The 17,132-nt window shown below is 42.9% G+C and overlaps 1 protein-coding gene across 5 annotated transcripts in view; it reads right to left on the reverse strand.

Moving 5' to 3' along the window:
* Positions 1-17,132, reverse strand: part of LOC142312294 (uncharacterized) — a 131,161-nt gene that overhangs the window by 40,206 nt on the left and 73,823 nt on the right. For 3 of the 5 annotated variants that reach the window (XM_075351224.1, XM_075351222.1, XM_075351223.1), the window contains exon 4: positions 6,884-8,854. The exons of 1 other annotated variant lie outside the window; for it this stretch is intronic. In XM_075351224.1, coding sequence (XP_075207339.1) covers positions 7,389-8,854 — 1,466 coding nt within the window. In that variant the 3' untranslated portion in view covers positions 6,884-7,388. Of the gene's footprint in view, positions 1-6,883; positions 8,855-17,132 lie in introns of those variants that run through there. One more of the 5 variants, XM_075351225.1, reaches the window with a different exon arrangement.

Genomic DNA, 17,132 nt, shown 5'->3' on the forward strand with positions numbered 1-17,132 from the left:
AGTAGCGCGATCAGCTGCTGTCAGTCAGGTAACTCGCGGCCAACGCTGGATCCAGCGGTGGCCGCGGGTAACCTCAGTGACAGCAGCTGATCGCGCTACTCATCTCATTAGCTGCGTGGAGGTGACCGGAGCGGCGGTGTCTTCTGCTGCTCCTGTCACCTGCATGCAGCAGAGCTAGACGCGACGCTGGAGGTCCGTGGAGTACGCCGGACATGGAGGGTTTGTCGGGGTTAATAAATTGGTAATGAGGGAATTTGTTTGTGTTTTTTATTTCTAATAAAGGATTTTTTCAGGTGTGTGTGTGTTTTTTTACTGTCACTTACAGATTAATCATGGAGGGTGTCTCATAGACGCCTGACATGATTAATCTAGGACTTATTGGCAGCTATGGGCTGCCAATAACTCCTTATTACCCCGATTTGCCAACGCACCAGGGTAAATCGGGAAGAGCCGGGTACAGCCCCAGAACTGTCGCATATAATGTATGCGGCAATTCTGGGCGGCTGCTGACTGATATTGTTAGGGTGGGGGGCCCCCCATAACGTGGAGCTCCCCATCCTGAGAATACCAGCCTTCAGCCGTATGGCTTTATCTGGCTGGTATTAAAATGGGGGGGGACCGCACGCCGGTTTTTTTAATTATTTATTTATTTATTTTAATGCACAGTATAGACCCGCCCACCGGCGGCTGTGATTGGGTGCAGTGTGACACCTGTCACTCAGCGTGGTGGGCGTGTCTCACTGCAACCAATCACAGCCGCCGGTGGGCGGGTAAAGCAGGGAATACGAGATTGATTAATGGGCGGCCGGCTTTTTCAAATTAGAAAAAGTCGCCGGAACAGTGTGAACGCCGTGCAGCGCCGGGGATCGGGGAACGGTGAGTATGAGAGAGGGGGGGACACTTCAGTCACTCGGGGGATTAGTGGTCACCGGTGAATCCTTCACAGGTGACCGCTAATCAGTACACGGCACAAAGACAGAGCCGCGGCATGACAATGAAGTCGGGTGAAGTTCACCCGAGTTCATTCTCATCCCGCTACTCTGTCTTCCGACATGTAGTAACGACATTTTGCATCACACACGTACATTTCACACGGACAACACAAACACATGTCAGTTATTTCACTCACGCACACACGGACATTCCACACGCACATACGGCTAGCATACGGGATACACACGCAGGCCACACATACCATAAAAACGGACCTAAAAAACGGAAAACGGACCCGAAAAACGGCCCGTTTTACACGGACGTGGTTTTCACGGATGTGTGGCGGAGCCCTAAATTGAAGTTTTGCTCATGCAAGGTGATTGCAGTTCGGATGGGTGGGTGTCTTGATTTCAATCGTTGTATTGTAACCTCTCTGATATTTTGATGTATTGGAAGTTTTTTATTATTCACTATTTTAGTGTATTCTTTAAGTAGGAGCTTTTGTCTTCTTAGATTTGTGGGTGCGATATGACTCAGGACAGTTAACCAGTGAACAGGTGTAGGTCTATTAGCATCAGATATTATACGCGTAGAGTTGTTCAGCTGAGAGTCAATTAGATTTACATGACAGCTGTTTAACCATACTGGAGCACAGTATTCTGCAGCAGAATACACCAGGGCAAGAGTAGATGTTCTCAAAACAGATGTTGCCGAGCCCCAGGAGGATCCAAAGAGTTTCTGAATAATATTGTTACGTGCTTTCAGTTTCTGCGCCACTTTTCCAAATGGGATTTAAAAGTTAGACTTCTATCAAGGATTCCTAAGTACTTAGGATTGAAATTGTGTTGAACAGATTGGCCTTCAAATTGTACTTTAAGTTTAGTCTTAGCACTTGCATTGTGTAAATGAAAGCAACAAACTTCCATTTTTGATGGGTTGGTCTTTAATCTCCATTGTCGAAAGTACTTTTACCATTACACTAAGATCTTTTGTAAGAACATCCTCTGCTTCCTCCATTGTTTTGCTTACCGTAGCAAGTGCCCAGTCATCGGCATATCCAAATTACCGTGACACTGTTGTAGGAATATCAGCTAGGTACAGAGCATACAGGAGAGGTGCCAACACTGATCCCTGGGCCAGTCCGTTGTTTAAAGATTTCTTAAAAATGGTTGAATCGCCCATAATTAGATGAAAAGGTTCGATTTGCAATCATATTGTTCAAGAGATACATCATTTTCTTGCATGGAAACACCTTCAAAAATTTATATAAAAGTCCTTCCCTCCACACAGTATCATATGCGGCAGAGAGATCGATAAATGCCACTGAAACTTTCTTGTTCTTCTGGAATTCAGCTTCAATGAGAGTTGTCAAAGCTAAAACTTGGTCACTACAGTTTCGAGCAGGTCTGAAGCCAGCTTGCTCTATAGGTATTGAGTCGAAAATCTTTAAACTGATCTTGTTATATATTAGACTGCTGGAGAAGGGGAGACAAAAGGCGCAATAGGGTCTTACCCGGTAATAACCATGTAAAAGATAAAGATGAAAACACTCACCTGATGAGGTTGTGCCAGTCACAACCCCTTGTAGAGCATGTGAGTGTCAGCGTGGTTCAAAGCAGCGGCCCCGTAATGGATGTAGTGAAAAAACTGTATATATGTGTATACATATATGAGAAACGGGTTTCAGCCGCGCTAATAACCACTGTTACCAGGGTGTTAATTAAAGATCTCTTTTATTACAGTATTCCAACGCGTTTCAGAGACATGAGCCGTCTCCTTCTTCAGGGAAAAAGAGAAAATGTACACACAGTATGCAGACCGGTTGGTTATATAGGAGTCCATTTCGCCACGTTGGCATCTGTGACGTCAATGCTCTCATGGTAACGGAATGACTCATGAGCACGTGAAGACTACAGAGGAGGTGTATTATCAACTAGCTGACAAATGCAGGTGACCTGCACATCACTATTTTTATACTTTCGAACCCCTTACTGTGGCACTATTAGTAGCCGCTTAATTCTCCCTTCTCCAACAAGTAGTCAGCTATGGAGTAACGGATGATTACAAACCACCTTGTGTCTGAACCCAGTGAGGTACCCCTCCTTTTTGGGTTCCAGTACCGCGTTAAACACTTATTTACGTCCGTCATCATATTGACGCGCTTTGAAAAAATCAAACAGTTTATATATATATTTTTTACTTTTATTTCAATTTTATTATTATTTTCACATTCATTTCATGTTTATTTAAAAAGTTTAGATGCTCTGTATGTTTTTGCTAGTTGATAATACACCTCCTCTGCAGTCTTCACGTGCTCATGAGTCATTCCGTTACCATGAGAGCATTGACGTCACGGATGCCAACGTGGCGAAATGGACTCCTATATAACCAACCGGTCTGCATACTGTGTGTACATTTTCTCTTTTTCCCTGAAGAAGGAGACGGCTCATGTCTCTGAAACGCGTTGGAATACTGTAATAAAAGAGATCTTTAATTAACACCCTGGTAACAGTGGTTTTTAGCGCGGCTGAAACCCGTTTCTCATATATGTATACACTTGTTATATATTAAGCATTCTAAGAGCTTATATAAGCAACTCAATAAGGCAATGGGTCTATAGCTTGATGGATTATCTTCAGACTTCCCAGGTTTTAACAATGCAATTATTTTGGCATGTTTTAATTTACTAGGGACTTGAGCATTATCCATAATATCTGAGAAGAACTTTGCCATCCATTTTTTTGCATAAGGTCCACAGTTTTTGAGAAATTCAGGATGGATCCCATCAGAGCCGGGAGCTTTGTTAATTTTAGTTTCAGCAAAGGCAATTTCAATGTCATAGGTTGTAAAAGCACGAGAGTGTTGTTCAGTTGGTGCCACTGATGATTTTAGTAGTTTAAACTTATTTTTTAACTTCTATGGTGTGAGCTCGGTCTCTTGGGCTTCTTGAGATGTTCACAATGTGTGCTGTGATTTGATTTGGAGTTATAGCATTCGTTTTCTCTTTTACTTTACGATTTCCTTCTAGTTTTCTTAGAAGAGACCATGCTTTTCTACTGGACCTTTTAAAGTCCAAATTATCAACGGTTTCCATCCATCTAATACAACGTGCTACATTCAGTTTGTTCAACAATTCCTCACCGATTTCACTATTTTCACTCTCAAGGAATTGTCTGTACAGTTGTTAACATTCATAAGACCATCCTGGGATATATTCTTTGCGAAAGCCACGTGGTATTGATTTCTTTGCAGCTGTAATAACTGCTTTAGAAAACCTTTCATAGCTTTTACTGATTGGAAATATCCAGCAGATACACTTATCAAGATGATCTGCAAACTTCTTTCAGTTGGCTTTGGTAAGGTTCCATCGAGGACGCGGATATGAAGTTACAAGAGGAATAGATACACCAATGGTGATAACAGGGCGATGCTGGCTACGAGGCAAATGTTTGACAACACATCGAGATGTAGATAAAGGTTGATTGTTTCTATTACGTGAGACAAAACATACAGTGCCTACAAGTAGTCTTCAACCCCCTGCAGATTTAGCAGGTTTACACATTCGGAATTAACTTGGCATTGTGACATTTGGACTGTAGATCAGCCTGGAAGTGTGAAATGCACTGCAGCAAAAAAGAATGTTATTTCTTTTTTATTTTTTTTTTTTTAAATTGTGAAAAGGTTATTCAGAGGGTCATTTATTATTCAACCCCTCAAACCACCAGAATTCTGTTTGGTTCCCCTAAAGTATTAAGAAGTATTTCAGGCACAAAGAACAATGAGCTTCACATGTTTGGATTAATTATCTCTTTTTCCAGCCTTTTCTGACTAATTAAGACCCTCCCCAAACTTGTGAACAGCACTCATACATGGTCAACATGGGAAAGACAAAGGAGCATTCCAAGGCCATCAGAGACAAGATTGTGGAGGGTCACAAGGCTGGCAAGGGGTACAAAACCCTTTCCAAGGAGTTGGGCCTACCTGTCTCCACTGTTGGGAGCATCATCCGGAAGTGGAAGGCTTATGGAACTACTGTTAGCCTTCCACGGCCTGGACAGCCTTTGAAAGTTTCCTCACGTGCCGAGGCCAGGCTTGTCCGAAGAGTCAAGGCTAACCCAAGGACAACAAGGAAGGAGCTCCGGGAAGATCTCATGGCAGTGGGGACATTGGTTTCAGTCAATACCATAAGTAACGTACTCCACCGCAATGGTCTCCGTTCCAGACGAGCCTGTAAGGTACCTTTACTTTCAAAGCGTCATGTCAAGGCTCGTCTACAGTTTGCTCATGATCACTTGGAGGACTCTGAGACAGACTGGTTCAAGGTTCTCTGGACTGATGAGACCAAGATCGAGATCTTTGGTGCCAACCACACACGTGACGTTTGTAGACTGGATGGCACTGCATACGACCCCAAGAATACCATCCCTACAGTCAAGCATGGTGGTGGCAGCATCATGCTGTGGGGTTGTTTCTCAGCCAAGGGGCCTGGCCATCTGGTCCGCATCCATGGGAAGATGGATAGCACGGCCTACCTGGAGATTTTGGCCAAGAACCTCCGCTCCTCCATCAAGGATCTTAAGATGGGTCGTCATTTCATCTTCCAACAAGACAACGACCCAAAGCACACAGCCAAGAAAACCAAGGCCTGGTTCAAGAGGGACAAAATCAAGGTGTTGCAGTGGCCTAGTCAGTCTCCTGACCTTAACCCAATTGAAAACTTGTGGAAGGAGCTCAAGATTAAAGTCCACATGAGACACCCAAAGAACCTAGATAACTTGGAGAAGATCTGCATGGAGGAGTAAGCCAAGATAAGTCCAGAGACCTGTGCCGGCCTGATCAGGTCTTATAAAAGACGATTATTAGCTGTAATTGCAAACAAGGGTTATTCCACAAAATATTAAACCTAGGGGTTGAATAATAATTGACCCACACTTTTATGTTGAAAATTTATTAAAATTTAAATGAGCAACATAACTTGTTGGTTTGTAAGATTTATGCATCTGTTAATAAATCCTGCTCTTGTTTGAAGTTTGCAGGCTCTAACTTATTTGCATCTTATCAAACCTGCTAAATCTGCAGGGGGTTGAAGACTACTTGTAGGCATTGTAAGTAAGGATTGTATTCTCTCTGCCAGGCTGCTGACTGGAAAGTTGGAAAGTCCTTTGCATCAAAAACGAGGAATATGTTATGCGCTTCAGACCAGTTTACCAGATGCTTGCCAATATCATCGTTGCTAACATATTGCCAGAGCTCGTGGTGGCTATTAAAATCTCTTATGTATACAGTAGGGTGTGGGTAAACATGAATTATTTCGGTGGGCCTTTATACTGCAGGCTTGTAAATATTAACAATTGTGATATCGCCAACTTTGCTCACAACTTCATGGATGTCATTTTCAACAGATGTAGATACAAGCATTGCGTTTTCAATGTTACCTTTCCCATATGTGGCTACACTGTAATGAGAGTCATATCTAGCACCAATTAGATCAAAGCCATAGATGGAGCCACGAACTAAGAGTTGATCTTCATTTTCAACATGCGTTTCCTGAAGAACAAGTACATCTATTTTGTTATCAGTGAGGAACTTGTGGAGGAAAACAAATTTTGAGTGGCTGATACCTTCAATATTAATTTGGCAGATTTTCACAGTGGGTCCAAGATCTTTCATTTGAGGAGTGACATTTGTTACGGTACCATTATATTTTGTAGGCATAATCAAAGTTGTTCCTTTGTTCCACTGTTGGTTATCAAGTATGATGTAAGATATACTGACCAGGAAATCTAGATATAAAATGAAAAATATGAAAAAATATAAAAGATAAAATATAAAAGATATAGTATGAAAAAAAAAACGTATAAACTTAGTGGAAAATAATTTAAGAAAAAACACGAGGAGAAGGAATGGATCATAGATGTAAATAGCAATTTTGTAATATGAACATGTTTATTATTGTAGTATAGAGAAGTTACAGACATTGTTCAGACATGGAGATTGTGCGCTGAAAGTAACTAATGAATGGCAGATCGCTGAGATTAGGAGTTAGGAAGAAAAGGGTAGAAGGATGTTGGGTATTTTAGGAGAGGGGTGCAATACTCCTATCCATATAGTGAATATTTAAATATATAACAATATGAAATAGTCGATGCACATGGAATATTGCTTTTTATTTGATTTTTAGAAAACAGACGTCCATTAGTAACTGTATATATTTTAATCCTAATGTAACTTCTAACATGTTTTCCCTTTCTGGTTTACTTATTTGCCTTTACGTTTACTCTCTCTTTTGTGTTTTCTCATTCAGTTTGTCAAATTTATGGTTTCTCCTAATGTGAATTTTTCTTAGTGGGCAACAAATTATAATTTTCAAGTTTCTCAGCTTCTTGGTATGAAAATGGCTTCTACCCTTGTAAGTTTTGTTTATTATGAGGACGTTTGTATGTAAAACATTTCCCTCATTGTGAACACAAGAAGGGTTTTTCCCCTGTGTGACTTCTTTTGTGTTTACCAAAATTTGAATGACTTGCAAAACATTTCCCACATTCTGAACATGAAAAAGGCTTCTCCCCTGTATGAGTTCTCTGATGTATAACAAGATGTGATTTCTCTTTAAAACATTTTCCACATTCTGAACATGGATATGGTTTCTCCCCCGTGTGAGTTCTCTGATGTATAACAAGATGTGATTTTTCTTTAAAACATTTTCCACATTCTGAACATGGATATGGCTTTTCCCCCGTGTGAGTTCTCTGATGTATACCAAGATGTGATTTTTCTTTAAAACATTTTCCACATTCTGAACATGGAAATGGATTCTCCCCTGTGTGAGTTCTCTGATGTATAACAAGACATGATTTTCTGTTAAAACATTTTCCACATTCTGAACAGGAATATGGTTTCTCCCCCGTGTGAATTCTCTGATGTGTAACAAAATTAGATTTACGTTCAAAACATTTCCCACATTCTGAACATAAAAATGGCTTCACCCCTCTGTGAGTTCTCTGATGCATAGCAAGATTTGATTTTCTGTTAAAACATTTCCCACATTCTGAACATGAATATGGGTTCTCCTTCGTGTGAGTTCTCTGATGTATAACAAGATCTGATTTTTCGTTAAAACATTTTCCACATTCTGAACATGGAAATGGATTCTCCCCTGTGTGAGTTCTATGATGTATAACAAGACATGATTTTCTGTTAAAACATTTTCCACATTCTGAACAGGAATATGGTTTCTCCCCTGTGTGAATTCTCTGATGTGTAACAAAATTAGATTTACGGTCAAAACATTTCCCACATTCTGAACATAAAAATGGTTTCACCCCTCTGTGAGTTCTCTGATGCATAGCAAGATTTGATTTTCTGGTAAAACATTTCCCACATTCTGAACATGAATATGGCGTCTCCTTCGTGTGAGTTCTCTGATGTGTATCACAATGTGATTTTTCGTTAAAACATTTCCCACATTCCGAACATGGATATGGCATCTCCCCTGTGTGAGTTCTCTGATGTGTAACAAAATTTGATATACGTTCAAAACATTTCCCACATTCTGAACATGAAAAAGGCTTCACCCCTGTATGAGTTCTCTGGTACATAACAGACTCTGAAGAAAAAGTATTCTCTCCTGTGTGAGATTTTGTATGGAGTTTTTGATATTCTGAAGTTGAAAATGGCTTCTTTACTGTAAGAGCACTTCGAGTTTTATTGCTTATTTTGTGACTTTTTTTCTTAATAGGTTGTGATGAATCAGAAGGTAAGAATTGTTTAAAAGAATCAGATGCTAGATTTTTGATGTGAAGAGATGATGGCATTTCTGGAATCGTGGCATTCATTTCAATTATATCTTGTGTGAAATCAATTTCATCTGATTTAAAAATTAAAGATGACAGTTGTGCCTCTAATGTCCTGATACAGTTATCTGCAAAGAATAAAAAATAATTTTTAATGATATATACAAATGTAAGGATATCATTTATAAAATAGCTTGTAACGCCGCTACCGGCATCCTTGCACTGTTTCCCCGGTGGGCACATCAGCACACTTACCCTTCCGGCCACCCAATGGTGGCTTACGCCGTCTCCCAGGACCTGCGCACGCCAGGCAGGTCTGCTGGGATTGTCCTTAGGGTCCGTACGCACCTATAAAGGATCAGCGTGCCCTAACGCGGTGATGCATCACTCACGAACTATGGCTGAGAGCCACCTAGAATTTAAGGCATCCTCTCACTATGGGAGGTGTCTGGGCAACGCGGTCTATCGTTTTTTTGGTTTTTGTTTTTTTTTTAAATCAGGTTCATTTTTATCTATCAACCATAGTCAAAAACAAAAACACACAACAAGTTACATAATAAACAGTGCACTTGTATTCCATGTCCCACAACATTATAAGTCACAAGGTACAGTACATATTATTTCCCAATTCCCTACCCATAATATAAATTTAACCAATATTGTTAGCAACCATATGTGTTCCAGCAACACACAGTTCACCCTATTTCAGTAAATTTATCAACCGGTTATGAGGAGAAGGACCTGGTCCATCACACCATCTTGCAGTAGTGCCAAGGAGGGAAGGTTCGGGGTATTCAACCACACTCCCCAGATCTTATAGAACTTCTTTAATGCATTTATTTTAAGGTATACTCCCCTCTTCAGCCGAAGGATAGCATTAACTCTTTCCCTAACATCCCCGATGGCCGGGGGAGCTAGATCCAGCCAACGGTAGGCCAACAGTTTACTGGCCTGATACAAGAGATGCACAATTCAGCTCATCACCGGCGAACTCAAGTCCACCCCCCCCTCCAGGAATCCCAGAATACATGTAACAGGTCTTGGCTGTAGACATATATTAAAAACTTGCCCAATCAGCTCTATACTGCCCCCCAGTTGTCTTCAATGTGTAACAGGTTAGCATTCTCCCGCCCGCACCTAGGACAACGATCATCCGTCTGGATCACCATCTTATGTAATAGACTAGGTGTAATATAAACTATATGCAGTAAGAATAACTGCGACAATCGTTGGCCTTCAGACACAGCAAGGCTTGGAGTCTGAGACAGGACCTCATCCCATTGTTCTTCTGTCATAGGGCCTAAGTCCCTCTCCCACTTTTCTCTAGCCTGCAAGGGGAATTTGTTGAGGTATCTGGATAACATCACTGTATACAACCTAGAAATAATACCGTGGGAGGGGTCAGATGTCAGTAAGTGCGTGATTACGCTCTATACTAATGTCCACATGACGTGTCTGAGTCTTATAGGCATGCCGGAGTTGCAAATATTGGTAAAAGGAACTGTGCACAAAAAGTCACTTCAAGCTTGAAGCTGGTCACAATTTTAAAGTGTGTTATTTTGAAGAATCTGAGACACCAGGTGCACACCCCTACTCGCCCACATTCTCCAACCCAGGAGTTTCTGCAGTTCTGAAAATCCATGATTATTTCATAGGGGCCAGTATTCTGTCGCTCCTGATATTCCCAGCAACTCCTCCCCTCTATCCCACACCTTGTATAGCAATGCCAATGTCGGATGTAGTGGTCCTCCTCTGGGCAAGTATCCTGCGTCCAAGAAAACCACTGGGTGTCCGCATTTTGCAAGGCCCTTCACCAGTTTTCCCCCAGCGTCATAACATGGTCCATCCTTAGAGATTAATTGCTAGTTGTCAGGTCTTGTTCGATTTGCTGAGTCTTATGCTGTGTGTTATGGTCAGGAGACTGCAAAGATTCTTGCAAAAAAAAACATAGAAAATGATGGAAGATAATGCACAAGTGTAGTTGGAAACTTAACTGGCTGCAATCCACTAACTGCACAAACACAACTAAAAGTAGCGGTGAAGCATTCCTAAGCAACCTAGAAGCTTTGTCACCACCGGAGTACTAACTAACCTCAAAGATGAAATGAGGGGGGCGGGGCGATGTAGCCGACCAGAGAAGACGCATGGGAAGAGAGCTCCTATAATCCTGATCTTATCCTGGCCATTTACACCCGGTTACCTGATCCATTTACTCACTGACCTGCTGCTGTGACAGGAGACACCATCTGGAGGCTGGTGATTCCCACTGGAGCTATTCTCTGACTCCTGCACGGCATTGCTGGATCTCCTGAGGCTGGAGAGTGTACAGCAGCAGCCATCTTCCCTACAGCATGCATTTTCACAGTGAGCAGCAGAGCATGACTCCGGAGAGCAGTGAGGAGTGACAGATTTATGGCCAGAGGTGAAGACCCGGGAGTGGTGAGCACAGGGAGTTAATCCCTTAGCTGTGTAACTGGCAGTCAGTGAGCAGCAGGGGCCGGTGGCTGTGTGGGAGACTTTAACCCATAGAGTGCTGGAGGGTCTGGAGTGTGTGCCTTGCAAAAGAGGCCCTGCAGATTCTTCCTGACACATGAAAACAAATAAGTGGCACATATTGAAGTCCACACGCTGCGCAGGCCTGCATCATCCTGATAAATACACCCTGAGTGCTGTGCTGCCCTGGGACTCCCTTCATTCTTATTATTCACCATATAAGTGGCTGTTTTCCGGCTCTCTGGACGTGGTGAGGAAGTGGAGACAGACATATTACTAAATATACATTATAAAGGCACAGATTCAGACGCACGGAGGCACGATAAGAGAGGGGTGCAGAATCAGCAAATCCCCAGTGTATCAATATGAGTCCCCCTAAACAAAGTGGAGCTATTGACAAACTTAAGGAGTTCGCAAGGGGTGGTCAGGCAGATGCCCCTAAAGCCAAGAGAAATGCCACCCCAAACGGTCAGGCACTATTGGATGACGGGTCAGAGGATAAAGGTGATTTAACCCTGAGGCAGGTGTATGACCAGCTTCTACAAGCAATTTCTACAAGCAACAGCTCCCTCACAGGGAAAATTGAGCAGGTACATTCAGAGGTGGGCCTCCTGCGTCAGGACATGCAATCCTTGAGGGCCCAAACAGCGGAAGTCGAGACGCGAGTGTGTGAACTTGAGGATCAAACTGTAACACTCAAAACAAAAATGACCACAATGGCCGGATCGGCAAATGCATGGCGCCAGAAAGCAGACGATCTGGAGAACCGCATGCGTCGAAACAATATACGAATCATAGGACTGCCAGAGCGCTCGGAAGGTCAGCATCCGGAATAATTCCTGGAGGAGTGGCTGAAATGTAATCTCGGAGATGAGTTCTCCTCGACATTTGCGGTGGAGAGGGCGCACAGAGTTCCAACTAGGCCTCCTATTCCAGGCGCGCCACCACGTCCCTTTTTATCAAGGATGCTCAACTGCAGAGATAGAGACACAGCACTCCGTCTGGCCCGACAGAAGAGCCCACTCAAGTTCAATAATGCTGCGCTCTCGATCTTTCCGGACTTTTCGGTGGACCTCCAGAAACAGAGGGCCCACTTCATGGAGGTGAAGAAGAAATTAAGGGAGTGGAACATCATCTACTCTATGCTGTATCCTGCCCGGCTCCGCATAGTGCATGAAGGGTCGCCTCTGTTTTTTCCTACACCTGCTGAGGCTGAGGACTGGCTACAGGTACACCCGAAACCTAAGGGGCAGAAGCAATGAGATTACTTTCCTAGGTGACATTTTTTGTACCCCCTGGCGACCCTCTTCTTCCATGGTTGCTTGAAACCCCCTTTGGAGACAGATGGGACTTCCCCGTGCCTCGAGTGATGGAGGAATTGGCCAGGAATTGGCTCTTGTGAAATGGGAGCCCTATCTTGTGCACCCTTATACCACCTATACCAGGACACTGTATTCAGTGGTGGTATCCCCATTGATGTTTGAAATATTTTACAGGACTTATCGGAAAGGTCCTGAAGTTCGATATTGGTTCTTTAGGTTTACAGCTGCAATTGCATTAACTTTATTTCTTTGCAGGGACAGGCTTATTACTGTTGGAGGGTTAACCACACTTACTTGCAGGGCAGAAAGCGTCTTATACCTGGGATCCTGGTTCTATAAAAAGATGTATGTAATATGGGGTCGGAGCTAATATTTATGACCTGGAATGTCAGAGGCCTTAAGTCGCCCAAAAAACGTATTAAGGTATTCTCCCAAATTAAGCAAGTCAAAGCCCAACTGGTGGTACTGGTAGAGACTCACCTCACATGGGACACAGTCAGACTAGTAAACAAACCGTGGGTACAATGGTCGGCACATGCGTTCCACACCAGCTACTCCAGGGGTGTTTCTCTATTGGTCCATAGACATATCCGTTGGGAAGTGAAGGTGGTGAGGCGTGACCCGGAGGGGCGATTTGTGTTTATATATGCGTCTATAAACTCTAGAGATTATGTGCTATTATGTATTTACAACCCCCCGCCAGCTCGCATTTCCATTCTTAAGCAAGCACTGAGCTTTGCCCTCAATTATCCAGATGCGTATGTGTTATGTATGGGGGATTTTAATCTTGTGATGAATGAGGAGCAGGACAGGTTTCGGATGGATGGAGGGGGACAACATTCGGCCACACACTTGACTGATTTGCAGCAATGCGCGGAGGGAGGAGGGTGGATTGACCTTTGGCGACTCCGGCATCCTAACACCCAAGAATATACATGTCATTCTTCTACTAGACGCACGCTGTCCCGACTGGATTATATTTTTGGGTCGAGCAATATCGCAACCTGGGTGGATGACGTGATACACGGGGTCAGGGGCATATCAGATCACAGCCCAGTGAAACTAATAGATCAAAGTGATAGAACTCTGACCCAAATAGAGGATTTCCTGGAATCCCACCCTAAACCCTGGAATATTAACTTGGTGTGGGACACTCTTAAAGCCTACCTTAGAGGGTGTTTGTCTTCAACCATAACATATCTTAAAAGAGTGACTAAAACTGAGGATGATATAGTAGAGGGGAGACTTAGGGACTCAGAGGCAATATATATATCGGCCCCAACCGATGGAAATAGGGCGGCCTGGATGCAATCATATAGGTTATATATGCAGCACTCTGAGACCAAGTCGAAACGCAAATTGTTCTTTACCCGACAATCATATTTTGAGCTTGGAAATCAATCCAGTGAATTATTGGCATATATGGTTAGGCAACACAACACTTCAAATACAATATTGGGTATACGGAGGATGGATGGCTCAATAGCTACATCCCCTGAGGATATTTTAGACTGCTTTTGTAAATACTATAAAACCCTATACACATCTAGAAATCCTCATGGAGTTCAAAGTTGCATGATATATTTGTCAGATTTGGAGTTTCCCACTTTGAGTGGATCACAACGGGAGTCTCTGGAGGCGGACATCACACTGGATGAAGTGATTACTGCCATCTCGGATATGGCTAGGGGGAAATCTCCAGGTCCAGATGGCCTTCCCATAGAATTCTATAGTAAATATTGTGACGTATTGGCCCCGATTCTTTTAGAGGTTTTCTCACATTTTTCAGCCGGCGACTCTCTACCTGCCTCCTTATACGAAGCACATATAGTCGTGCTGAGGAAGGAGGGTAAAGACCCACTAGACTGCGGTTCATACCGTCCTATATCCCTAGTTAATGTGGATTACAAGATCTTTACCAAAATACTGGCGTCCAGGCTTAATTCAGTCATATTGAGTATAGTTCACCCAGATCAAACCGGATTTATGCCTGGGAAAAACACCTCTATAAATATAAGACGGGTCCAGTCCATAGCGCAATATAGTACACTGGTCCAGGAGAACGAGTAGGCCTTGGCCTCGCTGGACGCGGCCAAGGCATTTGACTCGGTAGAATGGCCATTTTTATTTGCCTGCCTCCAGAGATTCGCCTTTGGGCCTAAATTCAGTAACTGGATTCATATGTTGTATAGGTCCCCGACAGCCAGGATACTAGTCAACGGTGCTATGTCTACACCCTTCTCATTGAACCGGGGCACAAGACAGGGATGCCCTCTGTCTCCAGCATTGTTTGCACTAGTTATTGAAGCTTTGGCAATTAGAATCCACTCTCATCCACAGATCACTGGAATCACTATAGCCGACCGCACAGATCAAATAGGATTGTATGCGGATGACATGGTTGTCTTCTTAGATCGAGTGCAAGAGACTCTACCGGTGGTTATAGATACTATAGACAAATTTGGGGAGTTTTCGGGACTACGCATCAACTGGGATAAGTCGGCTTTGATGCCATTAATGAACGGGTCTGGAATTTCAATGGAGGGTAGGTCACCTTTGCAAGTGGTAACTAGCTTTAAATACCTGGGAATACACATACAGAAAGACCATACACTAGACCTACAGACGAGTATAACACCACTTCTGGAGCACGTTAAACTTAAATATAACTTGTGAAGCAAGCTACCCCTGTCAGTGGTTGGCAGAATAAATTTAATCAAAATGATATTACTTCCAAAGCTTAGTTACACACTACAACATAGTGCAGTATCAGTACCCAAATCCTTCTTCTCAATGTTGAACTCGCTTACTACCTCTTTCATATGGGGGAAATCCAGACCCAAACTTCGGTTATTCATTTTACAGAGATCCAAAAGACTGGGAGGGATGGCTTTACCGGAGTTCTTCCTCTACTACCTCGCGGGACAGCTTAGGGCACTAGAGACTTGGATGCCTGGATGTCAGCTGCCAAACTCTGAGAGTCACTTGGCACACGCGGCTGGGACTGATTGTTTAGTGGGTTTTCTGGAATCAGATGGACTGAGAACACCACGGCAATTACCCCTCCTCAGGTTGGCAAGATTAGTCTGGCGACAAGCCAAGAGGGTGGTACACTTCGAAGGGGTGGTGGCGGAACTCCCATTATGGGGGAATAGCCACTTCCATACTCTGAGAGATCACCCCTCGGCGCAATTCTGGGCCACTCACAGCGTCAGTGCATTAGGTGATCTTTTTGTCCCGGGAACCACAACCTTCAAGTCCTTTGAACAAGTCCAGATTGAATATAATGTTCCAAGATCACAGTTTTTTAGATACCTGCAGATTCGCACAGCGATTCAATCCCACATACAGAAAATTGGAGTGAGGAAATTGATATCATCACTTCCTATGATAGGTATTCTAAAATCACAAGGACCTCGAGGCCTCATCTCAGCTATATATACTTACCTGTTGTCGGTGGGGGTGGAGTCGGACCCCTTGCCAGCTTAGGATAGATGGAAATCTCTAATTCCCTCTCTACAGGGAGAGGAATGGGAAGAAATATTGGAATCTCCGACTGCGGTATCCCCATCAGTTAATAATAAGTTGATTCAATGCTACATTGTCCACCAGGCATACCTTACTCCAACTCGATTATTTAGTATGGGCCGTTCTCGTACATCGGAGTGCCCGAGGTGTCATCTCTCAGGGGCAAATTTCATACATATGATTTGGAGCTGTCCCAATATATCTTCGTACTGGCGAGGAGTGACATCTCTGCTGACATCGATTGTGTCGATTCCTGTTTTGTGTGACCCTTTGATATGCCTGTTTGGGGTGGTGGAGGAAGAGTCCTGGGATCATTACATGACAATATTCCTCAGAGAGGCATTGTTTCTGGCTAGGAAATTAATAGCTCTGAGGTGGATGGGAGATTCAAATCCAGCTGTGCGGTCCTGGGTTAAACTAGTCAATGCAACCATAGTCTATGAACGGGTGGTATATTATAATAGGGGGTGCCCGGGAAAATTTAACAAAATCTGGGGTTTGTGGAATTCTTCTCCAGACACACTTGCGGAGGTTTGAGGGAGATTATGCGAATAATGGTGGTTCCCGCTAGATGTTGGGATATGAAACACTGTCCAATGGTATATTGAGATATAATAATGCAATGTGGCTGTTGTTGTTGTTGTTCTTTCTTTTCTCCTTTTTCTCTTCCTTTTTCTATCTTGTTTTCAAAATATGGTCATGCTGATAGAGCTGTTCTTATGCTCAATATAAAATTAGATATATATGCAAATGATAAGAAGTTTGGATAATAACATTGTTCTATGTTAAGTGCTAAAGATATTATGGACTTTATATGACTGTTCATTGTTATATTTAAATATTACTTTCTATATACTGAGCTATCTTTATATGGCAAATGTCAGTTGTACCATGTTTGAAATTGTTAATAAAACGAAGTTAAAAAAAAAAAAAAAAAAGATGAAATGAGGAATCCTGACTTGCCTCAGAATAGCCTCAAAGGAAAAAGACAAGCCCCCAACATATAACGACGATGATATATGAAAAACACAAAACACACAGATGGAAAGTATAGGGTTAAGCA

This window comes from Anomaloglossus baeobatrachus, chromosome 5, assembly GCF_048569485.1.
Source record: "Anomaloglossus baeobatrachus isolate aAnoBae1 chromosome 5, aAnoBae1.hap1, whole genome shotgun sequence".
Lineage (NCBI taxonomy): Eukaryota > Metazoa > Chordata > Amphibia > Anura > Aromobatidae > Anomaloglossus > Anomaloglossus baeobatrachus.